The 21,379-nt window shown below is 37.5% G+C and overlaps 3 protein-coding genes across 5 annotated transcripts in view; 1 reads left to right on the forward strand and 2 right to left on the reverse strand.

Annotated features, from left to right (window-relative positions):
• The first annotated feature begins 2,618 nt into the window (after window positions 1-2,618).
• On the forward strand, window positions 2,619-4,638 carry LOC105455910 (ZZ-type zinc finger-containing protein 3). The gene is made up of 5 exons (XM_011699619.1): window positions 2,619-3,252; window positions 3,314-3,470; window positions 3,532-3,767; window positions 4,116-4,238; window positions 4,314-4,638. Exons 1-5 carry the CDS (start codon window positions 2,884-2,886, stop codon window positions 4,563-4,565), a joined length of 1,137 nt encoding a protein of 378 aa, XP_011697921.1. The 5' UTR covers window positions 2,619-2,883; the 3' UTR covers window positions 4,566-4,638.
• Window positions 4,614-6,670, reverse strand: LOC105455908 (queuine tRNA-ribosyltransferase subunit QTRTD1 homolog). Of its 3 annotated transcripts, none has more exons than XM_011699618.1 (7): window positions 6,560-6,670; window positions 6,112-6,277; window positions 5,895-6,044; window positions 5,347-5,811; window positions 5,061-5,263; window positions 4,847-4,972; window positions 4,614-4,777 (listed from the first exon to the last, which is right to left on the reverse strand). In XM_011699618.1, exons 2-7 carry the CDS (start codon window positions 6,226-6,228, stop codon window positions 4,645-4,647), a joined length of 1,194 nt encoding a protein of 397 aa, XP_011697920.1. In that variant the 5' UTR covers window positions 6,229-6,277; window positions 6,560-6,670; the 3' UTR covers window positions 4,614-4,644. The 3 variants fall into 3 exon arrangements, with proteins under 3 accessions (XP_011697920.1, XP_011697919.1, XP_011697918.1); XM_011699617.1 differs by having other exon boundaries at window positions 6,513-6,670; XM_011699616.1 differs by lacking the exon at window positions 6,560-6,670 and having other exon boundaries at window positions 6,112-6,532.
• An 8,829-nt stretch (window positions 6,671-15,499) lies between these two features.
• Window positions 15,500-21,379, reverse strand: part of LOC105455912 (TSC22 domain family protein 1) — a 74,712-nt gene continuing 68,832 nt past the window's right edge. The window contains exons 5-7 of the mRNA XM_011699621.1: window positions 17,437-17,595; window positions 16,432-16,780; window positions 15,500-15,926 (exon numbers count right to left, since the gene is read on the reverse strand). Coding sequence (XP_011697923.1) covers window positions 15,500-15,926; window positions 16,432-16,780; window positions 17,437-17,595 — 935 coding nt within the window. The remainder of the gene's footprint in view (window positions 15,927-16,431; window positions 16,781-17,436; window positions 17,596-21,379) is intronic.

The following is a 21,379-nucleotide window of genomic DNA, read 5'->3' on the forward strand; positions in this document are numbered from 1 at the left end:
GACGGCGGCGGCAGCGGTGGCGGTGGCCTTTATCTTCTCTGAACAGCACTCCGTCGACGACGCTCCACGCGCGATGGTAGCGGGCTCGACCACGCGACTGAAGCTATTGGGTGGGTTTATCAGCTACCAGAGCTCCAACTCGAGACTGGACTGTTAATGGATCAGCTTGTCATCTTATTCCCTTTTTTTTTTCGCGGACACTGGCGCGCTGATAAGGAGATATTCATCCTCGTCACGGAGAGTCCGCTATTTTTCTCGATCATCGAGCTATATAGAGAAGATAAACGAATCGTGTAGAAATCGACATTCTGCAAACGCTAAACGTCGGAGACAGTAAGATTTGCCATCTGGCAACTAGCAATTATCGCTCACGTGAATAAACCGGGCTACGTTAAACGGTTTGTTTGCCCGAATTCTACGTGTCTGTTCCGTAAATCGGGACATCTAATCAGCTAAGTCGTCATCAAGCTTCTATCAGTACGCAACCGGTACCATTGCAACCGAGCGATAAATAGATAAGATAGCAATTCAATTTTGTCTTTCTGGTGTTTCTGAATAGAGTCTTTATAATTGTGTCACAGTCCGCGACACACGATAATTACCATTTTTAGTAATTGTACCTTGACACCTTGATTGTGTCATTAAGTTCGCATAGATCAGCAATGACTCATTCTATTTTACTTAAAATTCTGTCGACAAATAAATTAAGTCTACTGGAAATATATAACAATAAAAATTCCGAACAAATATATTTTTTATTACATTTGTAAAAAAGAGGAATCCTGCAATGCTCCTGCGTTTCAATATTCAGCGCTGAAAATCTATAGCATATGCAATGTATTACGTGCACTTATTCAGCACGTGCAGTTCAGTGCTAACAGTGAATATCGGAACCCAGGCCTAATAGAACGAATATTTGTGCTTGAAGGTTTTTTTTTCTTTGGAAAAATGAGCTAACTTGTTATCTTTCCTATTTCCATAAAAGCATATATAATTGCATTGCAGACTTATCGATGTTCAATGTCGTTCACGCAATTAACTAATGCATAACGCAGCATTTCGAAATTACATACTTTTCTGTCGACTGAAGCAAAATGGTAAGTATGTCAGAAGTACTCTGTGTAGAGGACTCTCGTATTTTATAAATATTACATATATTGTAATAATCAATATTAGCTAAGAATTTGCGTTAAATTGTTTTGTATTAAAAACTTAAAAAATACACTTACTGGACGCAAAAAAAATTTCTGATGATATAAGCTTAAAAAGAAATATATTCGCAGCATTGATAAAATTTGAAATTTATGATTGTTGATATATATTTTTCAAAACTACATTTTTGTGAAATATTAGCTTGGCCGAAAATTGTGTTGGCAATCATTGTACAGAGCAGAATTATACAGAAAGAATGGATTAAGTAATACACGAGATTATCTTATATCGTTAGAGCTACTAAGTTTTAAGTGAATAATCGTTTTGTCTCATGACGTTAAAATTATTGCAACATCCTGTATATACCTACTTATCTTATCTTTATAATATATGTATATTTTATACGTTACACAATCTTATAAATATCAATGTGTCGCTACGTGACGAAATTACGTTCCACAAACGTTATTTTTCTGTCTGAGTGAAATTATCTCAATTCCGATTGAAATACACTTGATTTAAGATAATTAATTTGATTAAAATCTAATCAGTTGAATCTAATTTCGATTCAAGAGATATATATTAACATTTTGATTGATAAAATGAGGCAATTCACTTTTGCCATGTTATAATATATCAGTTGCGATGGATTATAGCTTTATTAATTTCATTCTGATACATTATAATAATTCTTGCATTATTCTAATATATCTGAGAGAAAAGAGATTTGCTAAAATTATTAAAAATATTAATTCTTTACAACTATTTTACACAATTAATGTGTCGATTATATAAATTGAATTTCGCAAATTAAAGCGGAAAGGTATAAGTAAAAGTTTTTGTATACTCGTAAGATTTTAGCAAAATATTAATTAAATTAAAGTGATATAATAATATATTAATTTAATTAATAAATAAAGTAATATTGCTAAAGCAATATTAATAACAAATTCCGACTTTTGCAATTTTATTATAAAATAAATAATCTAGAAGCTAATTATATAAATATATATATAATAACTTGTAAATCACTATAAGTAAATCAAATTGTATATTTGTAAAAATTTATCATTTACATAATTAACACATTTTTACACAATTAATTAATGTGTATCGATATAAATTGAGTTCCGCAAATTAATTAAAGCGGAAAGGTATATACATATATATATATATACGATTGTATAAGATTTTAGCACAATATTAATTAAAGTAAATTAATATAATAATATATTAATTTAATTAATAATTAAAATAATATTTCTAAAGCAATATTAAATAAAAATGCTTGTGACTTTTGCAATTTCATTATAAAATAAATAATTTAGAAGCTTATATAAGTGTATATTATAATCACTATAAATAAGCGCGAAATTCTATAATATTTGTATTTAAAAATTTATCATTTACATAATTAACAATTCCTGATAGATCGACGTCTATTATAATTAAAAGCATTTCTCATTGGCTAATCCAAAAAATGTTCGCCTCGATTTCGGAATCTCGTGTCTCTCGTGACAGTCATGATAGCTGATGACAGCAGTGGATAAGTAGAGTGGTGTTTCGAGACTTCCGAGAGTTCCGAGTACTCGCTTAAATGAGGTTAGGTACCCTTCCCTAGGTGAGGTTAAGTCGTCATAGGCGCGTGCCGCGTGCAACGTGTTTGAATGCGCTAAAGAAGTCTGTACGCATACGGTATCTCTGTCTATTGCAAATTCGAATGAATCGAAAATGAGCGACGAGGAGCAGAACGAGTTTTACTTCGAGTCCGATCATTTGGCACTGAAGGGCAACCAGGATTACAGCGCTTTCCTGAAAACGATAGTTATCCTCGAGGCTCAGAGAGCTCAGGCCATAAAGGATCTGGACAAGCTCATGTCCGTGCGTGCCGAGGCACTGAAGGATCCGATTTCGTTCGTTGCGAAGCTGCAAAACGGCGATCTCCCAGAGCTACCTGGTCCGCAGAAGATTCCGGAGATTCCCTATATCGACTGGTCGCAGTACAACATCGCATTGCCGGATGGACGCATGAGGCCGCAAACTCGACATGGACACGTGTTGCCTCAGATGCAATCAAAAATTGAACAGGAAACTGGAAAGGTATGTATCGATGTTACGCGTGTACTTAGAAACTTTCAATACTTATAATATCATTTTGCAGATCTTAGTCAGGGGTCGTGCCTTCGATGAGAGTAAGCCTGAGACCTTCAATCAATTGTGGACAATGGAAGAGCAGAGGCGACTCGAGCAACTCTTAATCGAGTATCCACCGGAGGAAGTGGAAATGAGACGTTGGACCAAGATAGCGAATGCATTAGGTATGTTAATAAACATATGTTGCTTCGCAATCGAGATGTTACAACTGTTTCCCTTCCACAGGGAATCGAACGCCTAAGCAAGTATCCAGCAGAGTGCAAAAGTACTTTATTAAGCTTTTGAGGGCAGGCTTGCCCATACCAGGCAGAGGACCTAAGCTAAAACTGGATGTCAAGAAAAGTCTAACCCACAAACAGCGTAGCAATCACCTCTTATTTAAACGTTCGACCTTCTTCCCGCATCAAGATATTGCCTTTAGCTCAGACGATAGTAAGGAACAGCCTGTAGCAGAGGAATCTGTAAGCACTGTACACATTACTGTGTTATATAAAATGTTAAATAGATATTAGAAGTTATTAATTTTATTAGTGAAAATTCAAATGTCTCAGTTTAATTCTTGACTTCTGTATTTAAAGTAGCCTACCAAATGCTTAAAATAACTAGTGATTACTTTATCTTTGGATTTTATCTTTATATTTTACTATTGATAATTTTATACTGCCTACGCGCTACTTCTTTTTGGCTCTCCACAGTTTTACTGGAAATTATTTTAACTTATTAATAATGTACTGGAAAGGACCCAAAACAAGAATTGAAACGTCTGTCTATGTATTAATTCAAATTAAATTATTAATGTATTTTTCCAGGAGGACGATACACCAAATGGCAGTAGCGACGATAATCCTGAGTTAAGACAAATAAATTTATTGCGCCAAGTGAAGACTGAAAAGGAACAGGACTCTCCTGCATACAAACATGTTGGATATAAAGTATGTATATATTATTTTTTTTTATACAGACCTATCAAATATTAGTAAGAGAGTTATACAATACTTTTCCTACAGTGTATGGTGTGTGGTGAGGAACCTTTAAAGGGTACCAGATGGCATTGTACAGAATGTCATAGTGGAATTGATCTATGTGGTGATTGTGCAGTAGCACAATTGGAAGCAGAAAATCCCTCACACGATCCATCCCATAGATTAATTCCCATAAAACCACCATCATATACCAGAAGTTATGACTTAGATTATTTTCCCCAAAATTTTAGTAACTCTTCCTACAATTATCTTGATCCAAATTTTCTGCCCGAATAACTGAAATAGGTAAATTTCTTCCAAATGAAATACAATGTACAAAAAATATAAATAAAAAATAATTTATTAAAAATAATGTTTATACAGCAGTGGATTCAGGGTTAGTAGTTGTATACTTTAGACGAATTTTTGTCTGAAGTTGATTGAATGTTCCTTTTTTTATACTGTCACGAATGACCCTGAAGAATTCAAGATAATGATGGATATTGTGTCTGAAACGTTGATTAATCGTTAATTAACAAACATAAAGATCAACTAAATTATAATTTATAAATACCTACATCATTAAGAGTACTAAAGCAAGCATTTCCTTGGTATGATGCAAATGATGGATATATGCTCTTGTATGATTTTGACACGCGAGACACTCGCATTTTTTACAAATAGGGGAAAAATCGTCTGCATACCTAGAAAAAAAAAATATATGAAAGCATGCATTATATTTATACATTTTTACATTACATATTTATTTAAAATGTCTTTTTTTTATCTTACCTCTTTTCTGCTATTGACATTACACACTGATTGTTCCCACAAGTATCGTGATCGCACATGAAAGTTAGAGCCTGCGATTGTTCAGTAATTATGTAAGGATAGGATGAATCAAATACATCTACTCCTAATTCAATGAGATCCAATACAGTAGTTGGATTCCAACAACCCATTGACACTCTGATTTTATCGATAGGTAGCAAGTTCTACAAAATATTGCAGCATATCAAAATATTTTAAATATCATAAGTTGTATAAATTTTTAAATTTAAAACTGATATATACTTACGACGGTATGCTGTACTACTTGTTTAATTTGTTCTAATGAGATATTCTGTACATTTGGCCCGTTATTGTGTAATCCATCTATTACGAATCCTGCCAAAGGCTTATCTTTTAGATAATCTATGGACTCTTCCCTAGCCTGCAAGTTATAACCACCCTCCACTGGTCCTAGTATTCCTTTCGATTTCAAAATATCCGAGCGTAGATGGATATCTAAACATTGTTCAAGTAAAGTTTTACTTCGGCGCACCGCCTTTGATACTCGTTTTGCACTGCTATTAACATTTGTATCTCCATCACATAGAGCAACATATAGATCTGGCTTATAAGCTTTCACAAGTTCCATATATTTATTGGCTGAAACAACAACTCTTCCTGTTCTGGACCAGACAGAAATAGAATCTAATTGCTGAAAGCCAGGATTGGTGGTATACGCAGGGTCGTGTATCGATAAAAAATTTATATATTCCTGCAATCAAGTCCTTTGATACTACTTCAAACTAACAAACTGAAACTTCAATGTATAGTCCAATAATTTTATTTATATCATACCTTCATACTAACAAAATCAGCAAAAGAAACATCTAGCTCTTTAATAACATCTTCCATTAATATGGTTGAGGGAAGAGAGACAGTTAGTAATTGTTCCTCTGTTGTTACAGTTTTAAAGACGTCCTTTGTCAAATGTGGTACGCTACCAGCCTAAAAATGATATTTGATGTAAAAAATCCATATATATATAATTGGAGAAAGAGATTTTATTTCATACCTTTGTGTAAATAAGAAGCAAAGGTGTTTCAAAAGAAATATTTGGTAATCTTTCAAATCCACTTAATGTACCAATTCGTGCAGCACAACGTGCTACAGAGTCAGTGAAAAATTTCATTCTTTTATTATATTTATTATCTTTCTAGATTCTTTTCACAGTACAGCAACTGATGAATATCACGTAATAAATACAAAAATTGTTAAATTTTCACTATAATACATTTATGGACTAAATATATGTATTTATCGAGAATCTTTTATTTAATCTGATAATAAGTAATGGGAGCAATCATTTAAAGATATATTGTATATGATTACACGTGACTTGAATATAACCTCAAAACACAATTTTCAAATTTTACAATATTAATATTAAATCATTCACAGATCGAGTTTATGTACTTTTTAATAAGTAGAGATAGAGTAACAATAATAATTATTAAAAATACAATTTAGAACGAGGCATCTACATTGAAGCACCAGTGACAGAAATATTGGACAAAAATAATTGTCACGTTTTTAGTGGCACAACAAATGCCAACTGATTCAAAATCCCTAATTTTCACTAGATAAAATAATTGCGAGCATAATTATTATTCCAAACTATTTTTATTATATATATTTATTATTCGAAAAATATTTCGTGTAATAACACGATTTATTTGAATATTTAAAAGTGATAAATTATATTAAATAAATATTTCATAAATTTTGTATTTTTATCGAGCGAAGAATTTGAGTGTAGAACGTGCAGAGAATGCTAGTAAGAGGAACAGATGTCGGGATTACTGCACAAAGTTGGCACTACAGCGCCGCATGCGCTCTTCGAGAAATTTTGAAACGTTAGTTACGGAGTATGTCGCGATGGATATGGACGCGTCGCGAAATCTTTATGCATTTCTCGCGATCATTATTGTTTAAAAACGAATTCTGCGGGCAAAGTATCATCGGCAGTGACTCGCGAAATGTTCGGTGCAACGGAAATAAACGCTGCACGATTGCCGTTACGCACTGTTGCTGCGATCTTGGTGCCGAGTTGCACGGTATATCGTCAAGTACGTATATGAATCCCATGTAGATTTCTAACTACCCATTTTGCAATGATTTTGCAGCTCTACTAGCATTTCTGATACTAGATTAACTCGAATAATTTCGAGAAAAATACTAGGAAACTATAGATGATGCGCGAATACAGTATTATTGTGTATAATACAAATGCACGACAATCCCATCAAGTGAATTCCATACGATCGTAGTATCATTCGCGTGGGCGGCGTGCCGAATATTTTCCAGAGATTCGTTACATGCATGAGTTAATTGAGATATGCTTCGACCATGTAGTAATTGATAATATTAAAATACAACGTAATTTAGTAGTAATAGTAGTTGATCGCGATCATCTTTCGTATTAGCTGCGATATATATATATATATTGTTTAAATTTAAAAAATAATTTAAAAATATATATACACAGAAAAATTAATATAATAACAATTATATTATCTTATTATGCAATGAAATGAATTCCTTCTCTATATTTCTAGTAAATATATTTAATTCGTAAAGACACCAGATATATTTTTAGAAATAATATAATTAATAATTTTGATAAAGTGATGTAATTTCTTGCAGAAATGATTAAAAAATATTTTGAAAATTTCTTAAAAATTTCTTAAACATTTTTCCAAATTTTTTAGATTTGAATTTTTTATTTATTATTTTCGTTTACATTCCATCAATATTTTTCTATCAATATATTAATAGGAAACAGATTATAAAAGAAAGCAGATATACGTATCATGAAATATTTCTTTATTTGTGCTGTACAGTTTCAAATTTCGAAGATTACAATCTCGATTACAATCTCTCAGATTACAGTATATACAATAATAAAATAGTGCGTCTCTTTACAATTGTGATGTTATATACAATTTGTGCTAAATACGTAATTTACATCCGGGACGGACCCTCGAAAATCGTTATCGTTCGCAAATCAATCGTAAGGAAACAATCGACTTCGCTCGCGTTTCTTTTTAACCAAATTTGACGATTTTGTTAGTATAGCAGATGTCATTTTAGTGGAGGCAAAAGAAAGTTACAAATACATATCTATATGAAACACTGGTTCGAAATTTTTGCCCACAGGCGATTGTCTTACATGCGCCTTTGTCAGCGCATGAATAGGCAATTGGAACTACATTTACATTTATCTCCGAGGATTATGAATAGTCTGTTTCCTCGCACTAAATTAGAACTCGGATGATATAACATTGCGGAGAAGGAAAAAATCAATTTAATCTCCGCCATGTATATCTTCCTTTCATCGATATTAGATTAATTTCTATATACCAGTGATATTGCTTAGCTGAATAATATTTCGCTGACGTATATACTGACTTTTTTCGGAATTATCCGATACGCGAATTAATCCGATCACGTATGCGGTATCTATCTATCGGCAAGTTTTATCACAATATGTGAAATTTCACAATATTATTTCTCTCTTCTACATTTTTTGTTAATTTTGTCTCACAATTAGGCAAGAAACGTTAATTGCTCTGCTATTAACAGTATTAACAGGATACATATAAAATAAAAAAGTGTATTTTCGCATCATTATCATTTTGAGATAAATTATTAAAACAAAAATTTTGTGATAATTTTTTTTATTGAATTATTATTTCGAAGAATAGATCTGATTGCAATGTTAATAATTTAAAAAAAATTGTTTTGTATTTAAATAAAATTAGAAAGAATATTTTTAAATAATAATACACAAAAACGTTTAAAAATTGATTTATAAAATTGAATGTATTAATGTATATAAATATATTAATACATACAATTTTATAAATTATATAAATTTATATAAATTTTATATGTATCCTTTGGGCAATGACAGTTATGATATGTAAATTCTATTTTGTGACACGGCAGTTTTGTATCAGTTATTAATGCATATTAATTACAAAATATTTTACTTTCGCTCTAACATGTCTTTTTGAAATTACAAGGTAAGATATATAACAGCATTCTTCGAACTCTCGCGTTTCTCGGTTGACGTGTCAAAATGGTACATCGCAATACGCGATGTCGGCAATTTGTACAATAATCGCAGGAACGTTTGTATAGCGCACATGAAATGTATCGGCCGACGAATGTAAAGTTCTTTCGCGGTACTAAATCATTTCTTCTTCGCGTTATTACATGGATGAGTAAGCGAGATGGAATCGAAATGGCATATTGTAGACAAGACTTTCGCAATGATAGATTTCTAGGTTCTTCAACGGTTAATCGAAATTTTTACGCAATCGGGTCTCCTTGCGGCCGATACCTGCTGCGCCACTTTATATATATTAATATAATCGATTGCCGCTATACGTACGGCGAGATGTCTAATTTAATAGCGCGTATAATTTACAATATGCATATATACAGTACGTTTAGTAAAATTTACAGGAGCTGTAGAAATATTTAACATAAGATACATGCACTCGCGTTACGGCAATGCGTTATGTGAGAAATCGTTGCAACCTTCGTTTACTGACTAAATAATTGAAATGATCAACGACTTCCCTCATGCATTATTCATATACACCTGAAGTCTCGCAATTATGACATAAGATGTACAGTGACTCGCTCGATATGTTGACATTGACTGTGTTCAAAGTACAACTAGATATGTGCATAATCAGGCTTTGCTGCGACATAAAGGCACTCGCAATACACGTACACGCGTGGAATGAATTGCTAGCGGTAACTAATAATTATTAGCACGGATCAGTGAATCGCGGCCAAGATCGGCAATGTTGCAGTGCAACGCTTTACCGCGATCTTTAAAATACCTCGTCGAGGAATAATTATAAAACTAGAGCGATTAGGTCATAGGTTGACGTCAATATAGGGACGCTCGTGTTAAACATAATATCTATGATGAAATTCCATATTTCGCATTGGTTCGCAAGAGTTCTTTTTTTGTACTTTTTTTATAATGAAATTTTGTAATATTAAATGAAACCTTTCAAAAGACTCAACAAAGAGGCTTCTCTTTTTTAGTGATATGAAATTCGAACATAATTTATTATTAACGTTAAAAGATTTTTAATTTCTTTAGCCTGTACTAATATCTTTGTATATATTTGTCGAATCCTGATTATAATTTTAAAGAGAAAAGAATTATCTTTTTGATATTCGCGCACTCGTTTTTATTTCATTTTTATAATAGAACCACAAATATATTAAATATATTATTTTTAAATAAAATAAGGAATAAATATTCAGACAGTTGTGAAATAAATAGTAACACGTAACAGTATGATATTTCCACACAATTATTCGCAGATGTTGAATTAATCTTAATTAATTATACGTGACACCAATTTTACTTGTTATTTGCATAAGAAATTATGTATTTACTAATGAAGCTGATATTCTCACAGTTTTATATTAAAATCAAAATGAATTATGATTTTATGCACAATTTTATTTTTAGAACATAAAATCAATAAAAATGAAAAAGGGAAAAATATCGGAAATCGTTGCGTATTAAAAATAGAGATCAATCATAATATAAATGTTAGAGGAAGAGTAGAATGATTAAGTTTTCTTTTCTATGTATATACTCCAATTATTTTATCTGAGAAAATAGAGATTTATAATTGAACTGCACTTACAGTTTATCGATATTAGAAAATACTTTTATATAGCACTGATTCATCTAATGATTTTTCTTCTGCTCCAGTTCGTATAATTTTTAAGATTTTTGCAATTTTCGTAACCAAAATCGATGTCGCCAACTGGAACATGTGTAGGATAAAGTCGAATACGTGAAGAACAACAGAAACATTCGCCATGTAATGAATTCTTGCGTGAATTCTTGCTTGCATGCGCATATGTGTGCGAACTCGGGTTCGGGAGGGGCAAGGAGAGGGACCTATGAAGGGAGGGAAAGGTGCGGGAATCGCCAACACATATCTCGATATCTCACAGTTCGATCTCTCGAGTCAGCCGCTCGTATATTTACATGTATAATTTATATATCCCGTGGTCCGAACGAACATGCGGTGCGTCCGGCCAGGGCGGGCCCAGAGCCGTCCTTACGATCGTTCTGGGACGTCCGTCGAATCCCGCGCGAGTTATCCTAGCGCGAGAAGGTATTGTAAAAGGAAGCCCCGGCTCGAGAGAAGTTCGCGGGAATTCAGTTGCGCGAATTCCCACGATCGTTAGGCGACGTCGATCGACGGTTTGAAAATCTCCTCGGAAATTCTGCGTTTGCACTTTTCGAACGACATGCGTTCCTCTCGCAAATTAAACGCGACAAGCGGAGTTAAGCCGGTTATGCGGGACGGATGCGATCATTATTTTGTACTTTCATTTCTTGCGGTAGAAGCAAGCTTTGCAATGAAACCTGATCCCCACTGGCGAAGATTGTAGATTTGATCGTACATGCTTGCTAAACGCTTGAAGTATAACAATTACAAAATATAATCATTTCTTTTTTTTTTCAGCCGAAAAGTTCAACTTTTTCATATTCGCTGTCTCATAAGAAAATAGCAATTGCTTCTATCATTTTGTCTTGTGCAAAATTTTAAGTGTATCAATGCGAATTGCATTAAAAGGTTAATTTAAGCTTCAGTGCGATGATATATCTAAAGGAGTATCGAAATAAAAATAGGTTCGATAAATTACACATTTTAGGATATTTCGCGCGGTTCAAAGTGACGTCTAGACTGCAAATAGCGCAAGTATAGGAAAGATTTGATATTGTACTGATTTTCGCATTATGTGAGGTAGATTAACACACACGTGGTGGTCTACGGTCTATTTCGTGTTTATCTTATCACAACGAAGGGCAACGTCGTTAGGAGATTTTCCGCGATAAAACGCGACGCGACGCGAGTTAATCTACCTGGGATGCGGATTACGAGAGATCCGAGTAGCGGCATTTCGGAGATTGCGACTTCAAATTACCCGTGAACACGCGAGCCTGCTAGGAGTTCCGGCGCGCGCGCGACGCAGAAGGCGTGCGAAGGGAAACGAGGCGGGCTTTAATTAAACGAATTCCATAATATGTTCTCGTTCGCGTAACACTGCCGTGATAAGGGCTATACTCCCGACCGGGCGCGACGACGTGGCGCGGTTGTGGGCTATTTTTTTTGGCGGTATACCATTATATATAATGCAGCACCGAGAGTCGTGCGGGCTCTCCCCGCCGCCCGCCATTGTGGCCGCGAGGGCACGATTAATTATAGCGTATCCACAGAAGGAACGCATTGTTGCGTTTGTGTTGTTTGAACGCTCGTGTTGTGTGTGTTGCGTGTACCTATGCCTCCCAGCTATGCGTCTCGATACCCTTACGCGTTTTGATGATTTGGAAAATAGTCAGCCGTAAAAGTCATTTTCAAGAGCAATGTCCGATACGTTAATTAACCAAAGGTAACGAGTTACAGATTAGATATTTGTAGAATGCGCGGAACTTCCTTTCTGAAGCATGGAAATATTGGAATATAATTAGGAAAACGTATCATTTGCATTAGGAATTACATATGAAAAGCGACGATCGCATTTTTACCTAACAAAAAGTAAAATTCACAATGTGTTGATTACAGATACTTCTTGAGAGCTTTATTCCTTTTTATCGCAACGCAATTTCCAATCCAACACAACAACGTTCCTTTATTCGCATTTTCCTCAGTTAAGCACGTGGTAGTTAGGAACTTGGAGAATCAAATGATTCTAAAGTTATTTTCATACATTTACAGTGAGACGCGTTTAGGTGAGCGCCGGGCATTCTCGTGCGTTTCGTACAGCGCCCGATCGAACGTACGTACGTGTGCGTGAGCGCAGGTGAGTTAAAGGTGAACGACGTGAAATGCGCACGGGAGAATCCCGAGAGGCGAAGCGAGAGAATGCTTCGTTCTTCTCGGATTCGTGTCCCGAAGTGGGCAACAATCGGCTTCGCCTGAGAATGTAATTAAGAGAACACGACGGCGACGATTAAAACGATTCCCTGCCGAATCGAGCGAGACGAATTAATTCTGCCGTCAATCGGGAATCGATATAAACGAATGAAACTGATACGCCGAAACCTATTTAGTGCTCGAGCGATAATCCCTCGCGTGACATGCGAACGCGATTCAATGTGCGATTTCTCGAATGAAGTTTATATACCATTACATATTTACATATATATAGCCAGTGCTGCCAGAAATATTTCCCACAATTTGCCATATTACAATGACAAGGCCATGAAGACAATTTTATTGTGAGCATTATAACTTCGTTTGCTATAATGCGTCCCTTCCGTTTGCCAATGAAAGAGAAGCAATTTCGTTAGCCTGAATACTTTAGCACAAATTTCGGTGAATCAGGACAACGAAGTCAACGAAGTGGTTATATAGACAAGACTTAACAAGCAGTCTTTTTAGCCATTAAAAAATACCACTGCGATTGGTAGTCTGCATTGTGGCGCAGTCTAAGTCCATCTCGTATGAGAGTGAAAGACAGAAAATAATACAATAAAGAGGTTTGCCGAGGTATTTCGTGCGAGTATCGTATATACGTAACTTCGTTGAGCATCACGATCCGCCGACTTCGCGGCACGGAATTCTGCAATTTTCCATAATCGAGGCACGCACGTGAAAACGAGACCTCATTTGCGCGCGGCGAGCATGGAAGGATGCTGGTTGAGAATGCCGCGGCGGCGGCGGCGACGACGGCGGCGGCGGACGCTTGGAGAACGCGGACGGATGTAGCCGAGGGCGCTGACTGGCAGCCCCGAACGTCAAATTACGGGGCACCTGCTCTTCAAAACGACTTCATTTCATTCGTATCGTGTAGGCATTTCGAATCTACCGTACGCGCGGCTTCTCCTCGCGGTAACGTCTACAATCATGAAAATACCCGATTAGATTCCCGTATTAACCCTCTAATGCGTTAGAATCTCGCGCAGGACCCGACGAGCCTGCTTCGTGTATAGCAGTTAAGATTGAGATAAGTTGTATGTACAAGACACTTCATTTCTCTACTGCATTACTTGTTAATCGGACGCTCTTTTGGTCAATTTAAAGTCGATTTTTTTTCTCTTAGCGAAAATGTCGAAATTGTTTATGCCGCAATTTTCCAATTTCCAGCTTCATTTTCAATTCATTACAATTCATGTCGCCTTTTTTTCTTATATATATGTATATGGACTATCAAGTATAATGCAAGGTTCCTTTTCCTATATGCAATCTTATCCCATCAGTGGAGCTGCGGTAATTTGAACAGAACGATGTTTTATAGCGTTGCCGTCGATCACTCACGTAATGTAGGTCTGAAATTTCGCTTCCCCTTCTTTCTGATTGACATGAACGGTGGCAGAAATAATGGGGGGGATCCATTTTTTTTCGCCTAGTATTGGTTGACTTTCGCAGGAACGCCGGGGCGGCATCAATTTATATCTCGGCGTGTTATTACTGATTGGAAACCGCAACGCGCGATTCTTCGTGCGCGGTATCATTACGTTTTTGCTTTACGTTTACCGAGTGGAAATCGAGCGCGTCACGCCTGAGCCGGTACCGTATAGTTACTCGAAATATCCGCGCGCCAGGATGTATCTTAAGGCAAACGTGAACACATAAATTTATCAATATTCTAACGAGAGCGTAATCGCGTGTTCAGACGCGGCTAGCAGTTTGATTATTTTTGTGCCGAGATCGCGCGCAGGTTTTGTTGACTCGGCGCAGAATAGCGCTTAATCGTGTATTAATTCCGCCGGCACGATTTTCTCTGGTCACTTACCTGCCAACCGGTTTATCTTCCGCTTGTCTTTCGCCGTTTAAAAAAAAAAAGTATCAAGACATTGAATACCTAGTATTTTATTAGCGCGTAAAAGCAAAAGGGGAACGCGCCGCGATGCCGATCGATTCGCGTCGCTTGATCCGTCGATTCGCGTGTCTCGAAAGTCGATTGTCTTAACAGGACCACAAAGTGTGGCGACAAAGGAGCAAGTGGAGCGTTGCCGGGCAAGAAATCGATTTTATCCGGAACCGGTCTCCGATACATCCGCCGGTTTAAACAACACTCTTACCAAACGTGATCTTTTCAATTCCTCTTGTACGGGCAAAACTTAAAACTGAGCACCGTGAAACATTGTCTTGAAGAAACTTTCGAGTCACGACGACAGCGACGAAAAATTTCACAGTCTTTCGTCTCCACCGACCTCGCACCTCCGATTATATCCCTACTTTTTATTACAAGGACAACTTTCTATCGTCCTTGCGTGAAAACGAATTAAATTATAATTATAAATACTACGCGAAGACACCTCGTTCACAAAGCGAACGCACGTCGGTATAATTGTCTATTACAAATTTTACACGTCACTTGTGTTCCGGAAAGATCATCTTTCAAATATAATCCGAAGGCACTGTTGTCTCGTTGATCGCCGCCAGTCTGTACTGCGGCGTGTCCAGATTCTGCGGATTCAGGTGCAAAGTTGTTGTCGTTGTTATCGTTGCCGTCGTCGCTGCCGTCGCGGACGGTACCGTCGCGGTCGGCATCTGCTGATTCGCCGAGTTCGAGCTGAGATCGCTGTAATAGGCACTGCTGGGAGCACTGCTCAGCGTCGGACCGTCCGGCTCGGCGTCGCTTCCGGTGTACGCCGTGTTCTGGTACGAGGGATGATGCTCGCTGTTCCTGCTACCGAGCCTCAGTTCCTGATGATGATGGTGATGATTGTGGTGATGGTGATGCCGGTGATGATGCTGATGCTGACCCGGCGGTACCGGCGTCGACGGCCCATTCTCGTACATCTCGTAGTCCGGCTCTTGTATCCTAGAAGCATCCGATAACGAGGCTCTCGATAATCACTGGGCGACCATTCGACCGTGTGTCATTAACATACGCAAGGCGTATCGACCGTATCGATAACTGCCGATTACGCGGCGACGCGTGTCGGATGCGCGCGCGTTACAACGGGCAATTAGGATCTCTTAGAAGGCGTTGCCATCAGAATAAAATCAGTATTGAACTCGTTACCAGTCTAGGAAGTCGAGAAATAATAGACCGTTATGTATGATTACCGGCTTCCATCGATTTCGCAGTCATAGATCATGGAGCTTAATTAATCTATTAAAAATTAATGAACAATAAAACATTTTAATATTTTGCCAACAACAATTTTGTGAGTATAACAATCATCGACTCTTTAATATCTTTAGAATATCCAAATTCATTAATTCATAACGTTTCTAATGTAGTTATCTTACTTTATTATACAATGAACACAATCTTCTTGTATTTAATAATTTCGATACAAAACTGGAAGCGGTTGGCTCACCTTTTACTATGTCGAGTGCGAAGTGTATCTGTCTGTAGCGATCCATCACTACCTCCATAATGACGATGTAATCTGGCAGCGTCCAATTCGTGATATTCGTCGTCCTGGCCGCCGGAAGTCGTACCGTACGTCGAGCTTCCTCTCATTTGTAACTGCAGATCGCTCGCGTAGCTCGCGGCCTGCGAGTCCAGTTCCGCGTACAGAGCCTCATCGGTTTGCATGTGGGTGTAGTGATTCTCGACCGGGAGATTCATCGCCCGTCGGTGCTGGGGAAGGGAGAGCGGCGTCGTGACGACTCCCGGGGTGCCGCCGCCTCGTCGAGAGCCCAACCACGACCACACGTTGTGCCCTAAAGTTCGATTTCATCCACAACTTGAGACCCATGCTGATTAGTACATTTTCTTATCGTATCTTGGCGGCATATTCATGATAAGGGAACAATCAACTGTGACATGCGGTTTTAAACGTTATTAAACGAGTCTAACGTAATTTTGCCTCAAAAAAGATAAAAAGGTAAAAAGAAGAGTTCTGTTTTTTAATAAATTGTTTTGTTTCATCATATTAATCAATTAAATTTTTTGCAAACACGAATTCAATTTTCCTCTAAAAGATAGACGTAATTATCCGATACGCTTGACTCATTCTCATCCTTTTTCCTCATGTACATTTTGTTTAGCAATATCTTATCACAAGACACGGACGCTTGTTTCATAACATCGTGAAAGATTTTACAGAGCTATCGACTAGTTGAAAACACCGTTGAGAAACGAGTCGCGGGAATCCGGTTCTATAAGCTCGACTTTCTTTGGCGAACGAAATGAGACGTACGGTCAGTGAGAGACGGCGCTACCGCATTCGCGATCGCAATACACGTAACGTGACGGATACATGCGAGTAACGAGCGCCCATTTCTCAACGATTCTCTCTCTCTCTCTCCTTTTCTCTCTCGCGTACGCATATGTATGAGAAGCGTCGAAACAGCAGGCGTCTCGTAATAACACTCACCGGGACTAGGCGCTACGTCGTGATAAGGCGGTAATTTGTCTAATTCGAGAGGCGGCCGATCGGGTATGACGGCCACCCCGCCGCCGGTGCCACCCGCCCCCGCGGGCCCGCCGGTGTCGGGCACGCTCGAGTCCTCCACGCCGACGCCGCAGCAGCTCGCTGGAACAGAGAAAAAGAAGGGAGGCTCTCACACACATGTTACACTCGTTGCTCCGGAAAAATTCGTTGGCGCGTCGCAACGCGAAAGTCGCTTAGCTCGGATTTCGCCTAGCTCGCGTTTCTCAGGGTATATATAGGGCATCACGGCCCTTCGTATATACGGTTAGCGAGATACCCGCTTGAATCCACGGGACGCGCGTTTCTCGTGCCGAAGCACGTGAAGTGCCAGGTGAGGTTGGCCTGAATTCCGATACGTTTATGGCCCCACGTGCATGTATATATACACTCCGTGCGCAAATATAAATAACTGCCCCCATACACAGAACGGCTACCGAACCCGAATCACCGCATTATGACATGTGCTCGCGTATAGAGAAAAAAAACCGGGTGTCTTCTGTATGGCTTTATTGTGAGCCTGTCATCGCGCCGTCATGGGCCTTCATAGAATTGCGCTGAGGGTTGTAGCGTATCAGAAGGTGGGGCGGGTGGTTGCACCGGAATAGGGGAGAGAAAAAGAAGAGTAGGCGAGAGGCGGAGAATGAAAGAGAAGAAGGAAAAAAGATCTCGAAATTTTGTAGATCAGAAGCGCCGCCGTGGCGGTAAGTGGATATACCGCGGAGATAAAAAGCGCGTCGATGTCATTCGTTGGAAAGTACGAGAATCTGATTCTCGTAACGTACTGATTCGCGTACGTTTTCAGACGTTTAATGTAATTAATCCATGGCGCAAAAGATCTATGGATGCTTATATTTTACTTATACCTCTCTGAAGAGAAGATGCTCTGAAAGTGATCGCGTGATCGCGTAAGTGATCGTAACACGAGCTTTTTAACGAAACGGTTGATGGATGTGTTTAGAAATCGTTGATTACTCGATTCGTGCACGCTTTCGCTGCCTTACGTTTTTATGGAAGTCTGACGTGGTAATTAATAACTTTAACTTTGACACGCTCATAATTCTTTCGGTCTACTTGCCCTATAGCCATATTTTTCTTACAGATGATTACTCTCGCTTATAACATATACTTTTGTAGGAAATGGATATTTCTAAGCCTGTTTTCACCGATTAATCAAATCCCTAAATTTCTCTATATTTCATTGAGTAATTGTAGGTTTTTGATGGATCTTTGAGAAACAAAAATACCACATTTAATTTTTGATGCTAAAAAAAATGAAAGGTTTTAATTTTATTGTTTTATTTACAATTATAATTTTACAATTTTAGTCAAATGAAATCTACTAGCAGATTACTCAGTTCATTGTAAAATGCACACGATCGTAGTCCCAGATATTCTATTTCCGTAGTCCTAGCTTCGTTAAAAAGTCATTAACTCGAACCGGTATAAGCATATTTTGTATAACCCTTCTGCTATTGCGCCTTGATCTGACGCGATTAAAGTCGTAATAGTAAAGAAGGAAATCCGTTAGATCTCTACAATTACGCGTGACTACTCTGCTTAATGCTGCCAGATCGCTCGATGTCATCGATTAATGCCGAAATGAAATGTGTAATCGCATTTATTTATTAACAGTACACTGATATCGAGCGCGATTACGACTTGCGACCGAACATTCCGCTGCTAATCTGCTTATTGCGGGAGCGGATCAGGCGCACGACGATTTATCCTCCCGTCATTTCGCAACGGTATTGAACCAGTTCTCGTTGCGATTTAACCAGTGGTGACAAAATTCCGGCGTGATTGTACCGTGACACATTGCGCTTATCGCTCCGAGCAAGTTTCTGACCGTTTTCTCTTCTCCATTCCCTATTAATTTTACTCTTACATACAACGATGCGTTATTCTATCCTATTTTTCTGAATGCTCAAGATTCTCGATTATATCTCATTTTTTACGAATAAGAATCGCTACGTAATCTAAAATATGTTTCGTAATATAAATGCTTCTCGTAAATTCTAATTAAAAGGTAGTTATTAGCGTTCGTATTATTGTCACAATATAACTTTATTAGCGATGATGTAACGTAAAATGTTACACGACTTGCTCAACCCGCGGAAAACGTATTCGCGCGTATAAAGCGAGTGGCGGCTTCAGATCGACGTTCATCTCACCTGCGCGATTACGACATTAGTTTCCACCTTCCGAACGAGTTAAGTTAATCGAATCCGTTCGCTCTTCCAGACCGTCGCGCTGTATCACCTGCGGCATATCAATTATCAGGATAGATAGATAGAATATTAATTGGGCAACACGTGAAAAGTGTGGCGTTGGAGAACATGTCGTGACGACGGGGGGGCAAATGTTACGCTCTTTCGTCACGATCAGATAGCTAGAGGCGTGCGTAGAACTCATTTCCTGCCTTCCATTGCTGTTGTGTCACGTGTCGTATAAATTGTAATAAATTGTATTAAATTCTTATCGTTGATATTGTACGATAGGAATTGTTAATACAGTTTATTATAATCAAATCCATTCGGAGTAAGTCATTATATAGATACTTTTCTCATTACGTACGACATTCCTTAGAATAAGATTCTTTAACAAATTTTTGGAATAAATCTTTACTTAGAATAAGTTTCAATGCAGACCATTTCTTGTTATCATTTTTATCATTTAAAATTAAGAATCTCTTGATAATAAAATTAAGATATGTACTGAAATTAAAATTCTGATAAAATAAAGTGTACTTGAAATTACGATAATGAAAAGTAAAAAGTTATACAAGTATTACTTTACTCAATAAAATTATTTAAATTCAGATTATTCGCTTTACGTAATTAATTATACGTAATTCATTATTAATCTAATGTAATTCCATAAAATTATTGTAATCAACTTGATACAAAATTTCGATTTATACGACAAAAGGTTTTGCATCTGATTGTGTATCAATATGTATGAAATTGTACATGTTGAGCGCATATAGCAAGCATCTTGGTTCCTTGACGTATTGTACATCGACTGATCCAAAATATCGTTCCAGTCGACGCGCGATAAGCCGATTAACGGATTCGATTCACCTTTTCTACCTCCCCGATCGTCATTGTATCCGGAGGATCGCACGGCAATCTAACGTGTATAGTATGGACCCCTCCGTTCTTTTTTTGCGCGAAAGCAACCTCTTTCAGCCGTCCATTAACGCGCTGCTCGTCCGGTGGCACTTAAAGCAATCCTTATGCATGGAAGAATGTACTATTAACGAACTTTTACTAATTTATTTTTTGCCCGGCAGGATATTCAATTATCTGTAATCTTATAAAGTGTCGGCACGATAAAGTTATGTTTCATAAGCTCCGGTTGAACGTTCAGCCAGGCCAATTATTGATTCAAATTGCGGACTTATTAGTTTTTATAATTCTGAGATTACACCCGAAAGAGATACCGGCAACATTGAAACATTCCTAACGAAGAGAAAGTCTTATAAAGCAGACGTATAAGATCGTTGCGTTTCAACTTTATATGTTTAGATATGAATCTAAAGGGTACAAAATATTTTTTGATAAATCAAATATACTATGCGACTTTCATTATAAAACACACGTAAATACGAAGTGTTTTAATTATAATATTATGTAATACTTGAGGAACGTATTCTGGAAATTAATTATCGAAAACGCGCTTATTTACATTCGAATGAAATTCTTACATCGTGCATGAAAGAAGTAAAGTTATATGATTGATTACACCGGCACACAAAAAAAAAAAGTGGTTTGTGCATTTGACCGGACCCATCTACGGACATGTTTTTCGACCCGCTGAATCCGAATTTGAGGTCCGTTGGGCTCGGTCAGGTCCCAGATTTTAGTAAAATGCAAAAAACCCCCCA

Source organism: Wasmannia auropunctata, unplaced genomic scaffold, assembly GCF_000956235.1.
Source record: "Wasmannia auropunctata unplaced genomic scaffold, wasmannia.A_1.0 LD335828.1, whole genome shotgun sequence".
NCBI lineage: Eukaryota > Metazoa > Arthropoda > Insecta > Hymenoptera > Formicidae > Wasmannia > Wasmannia auropunctata.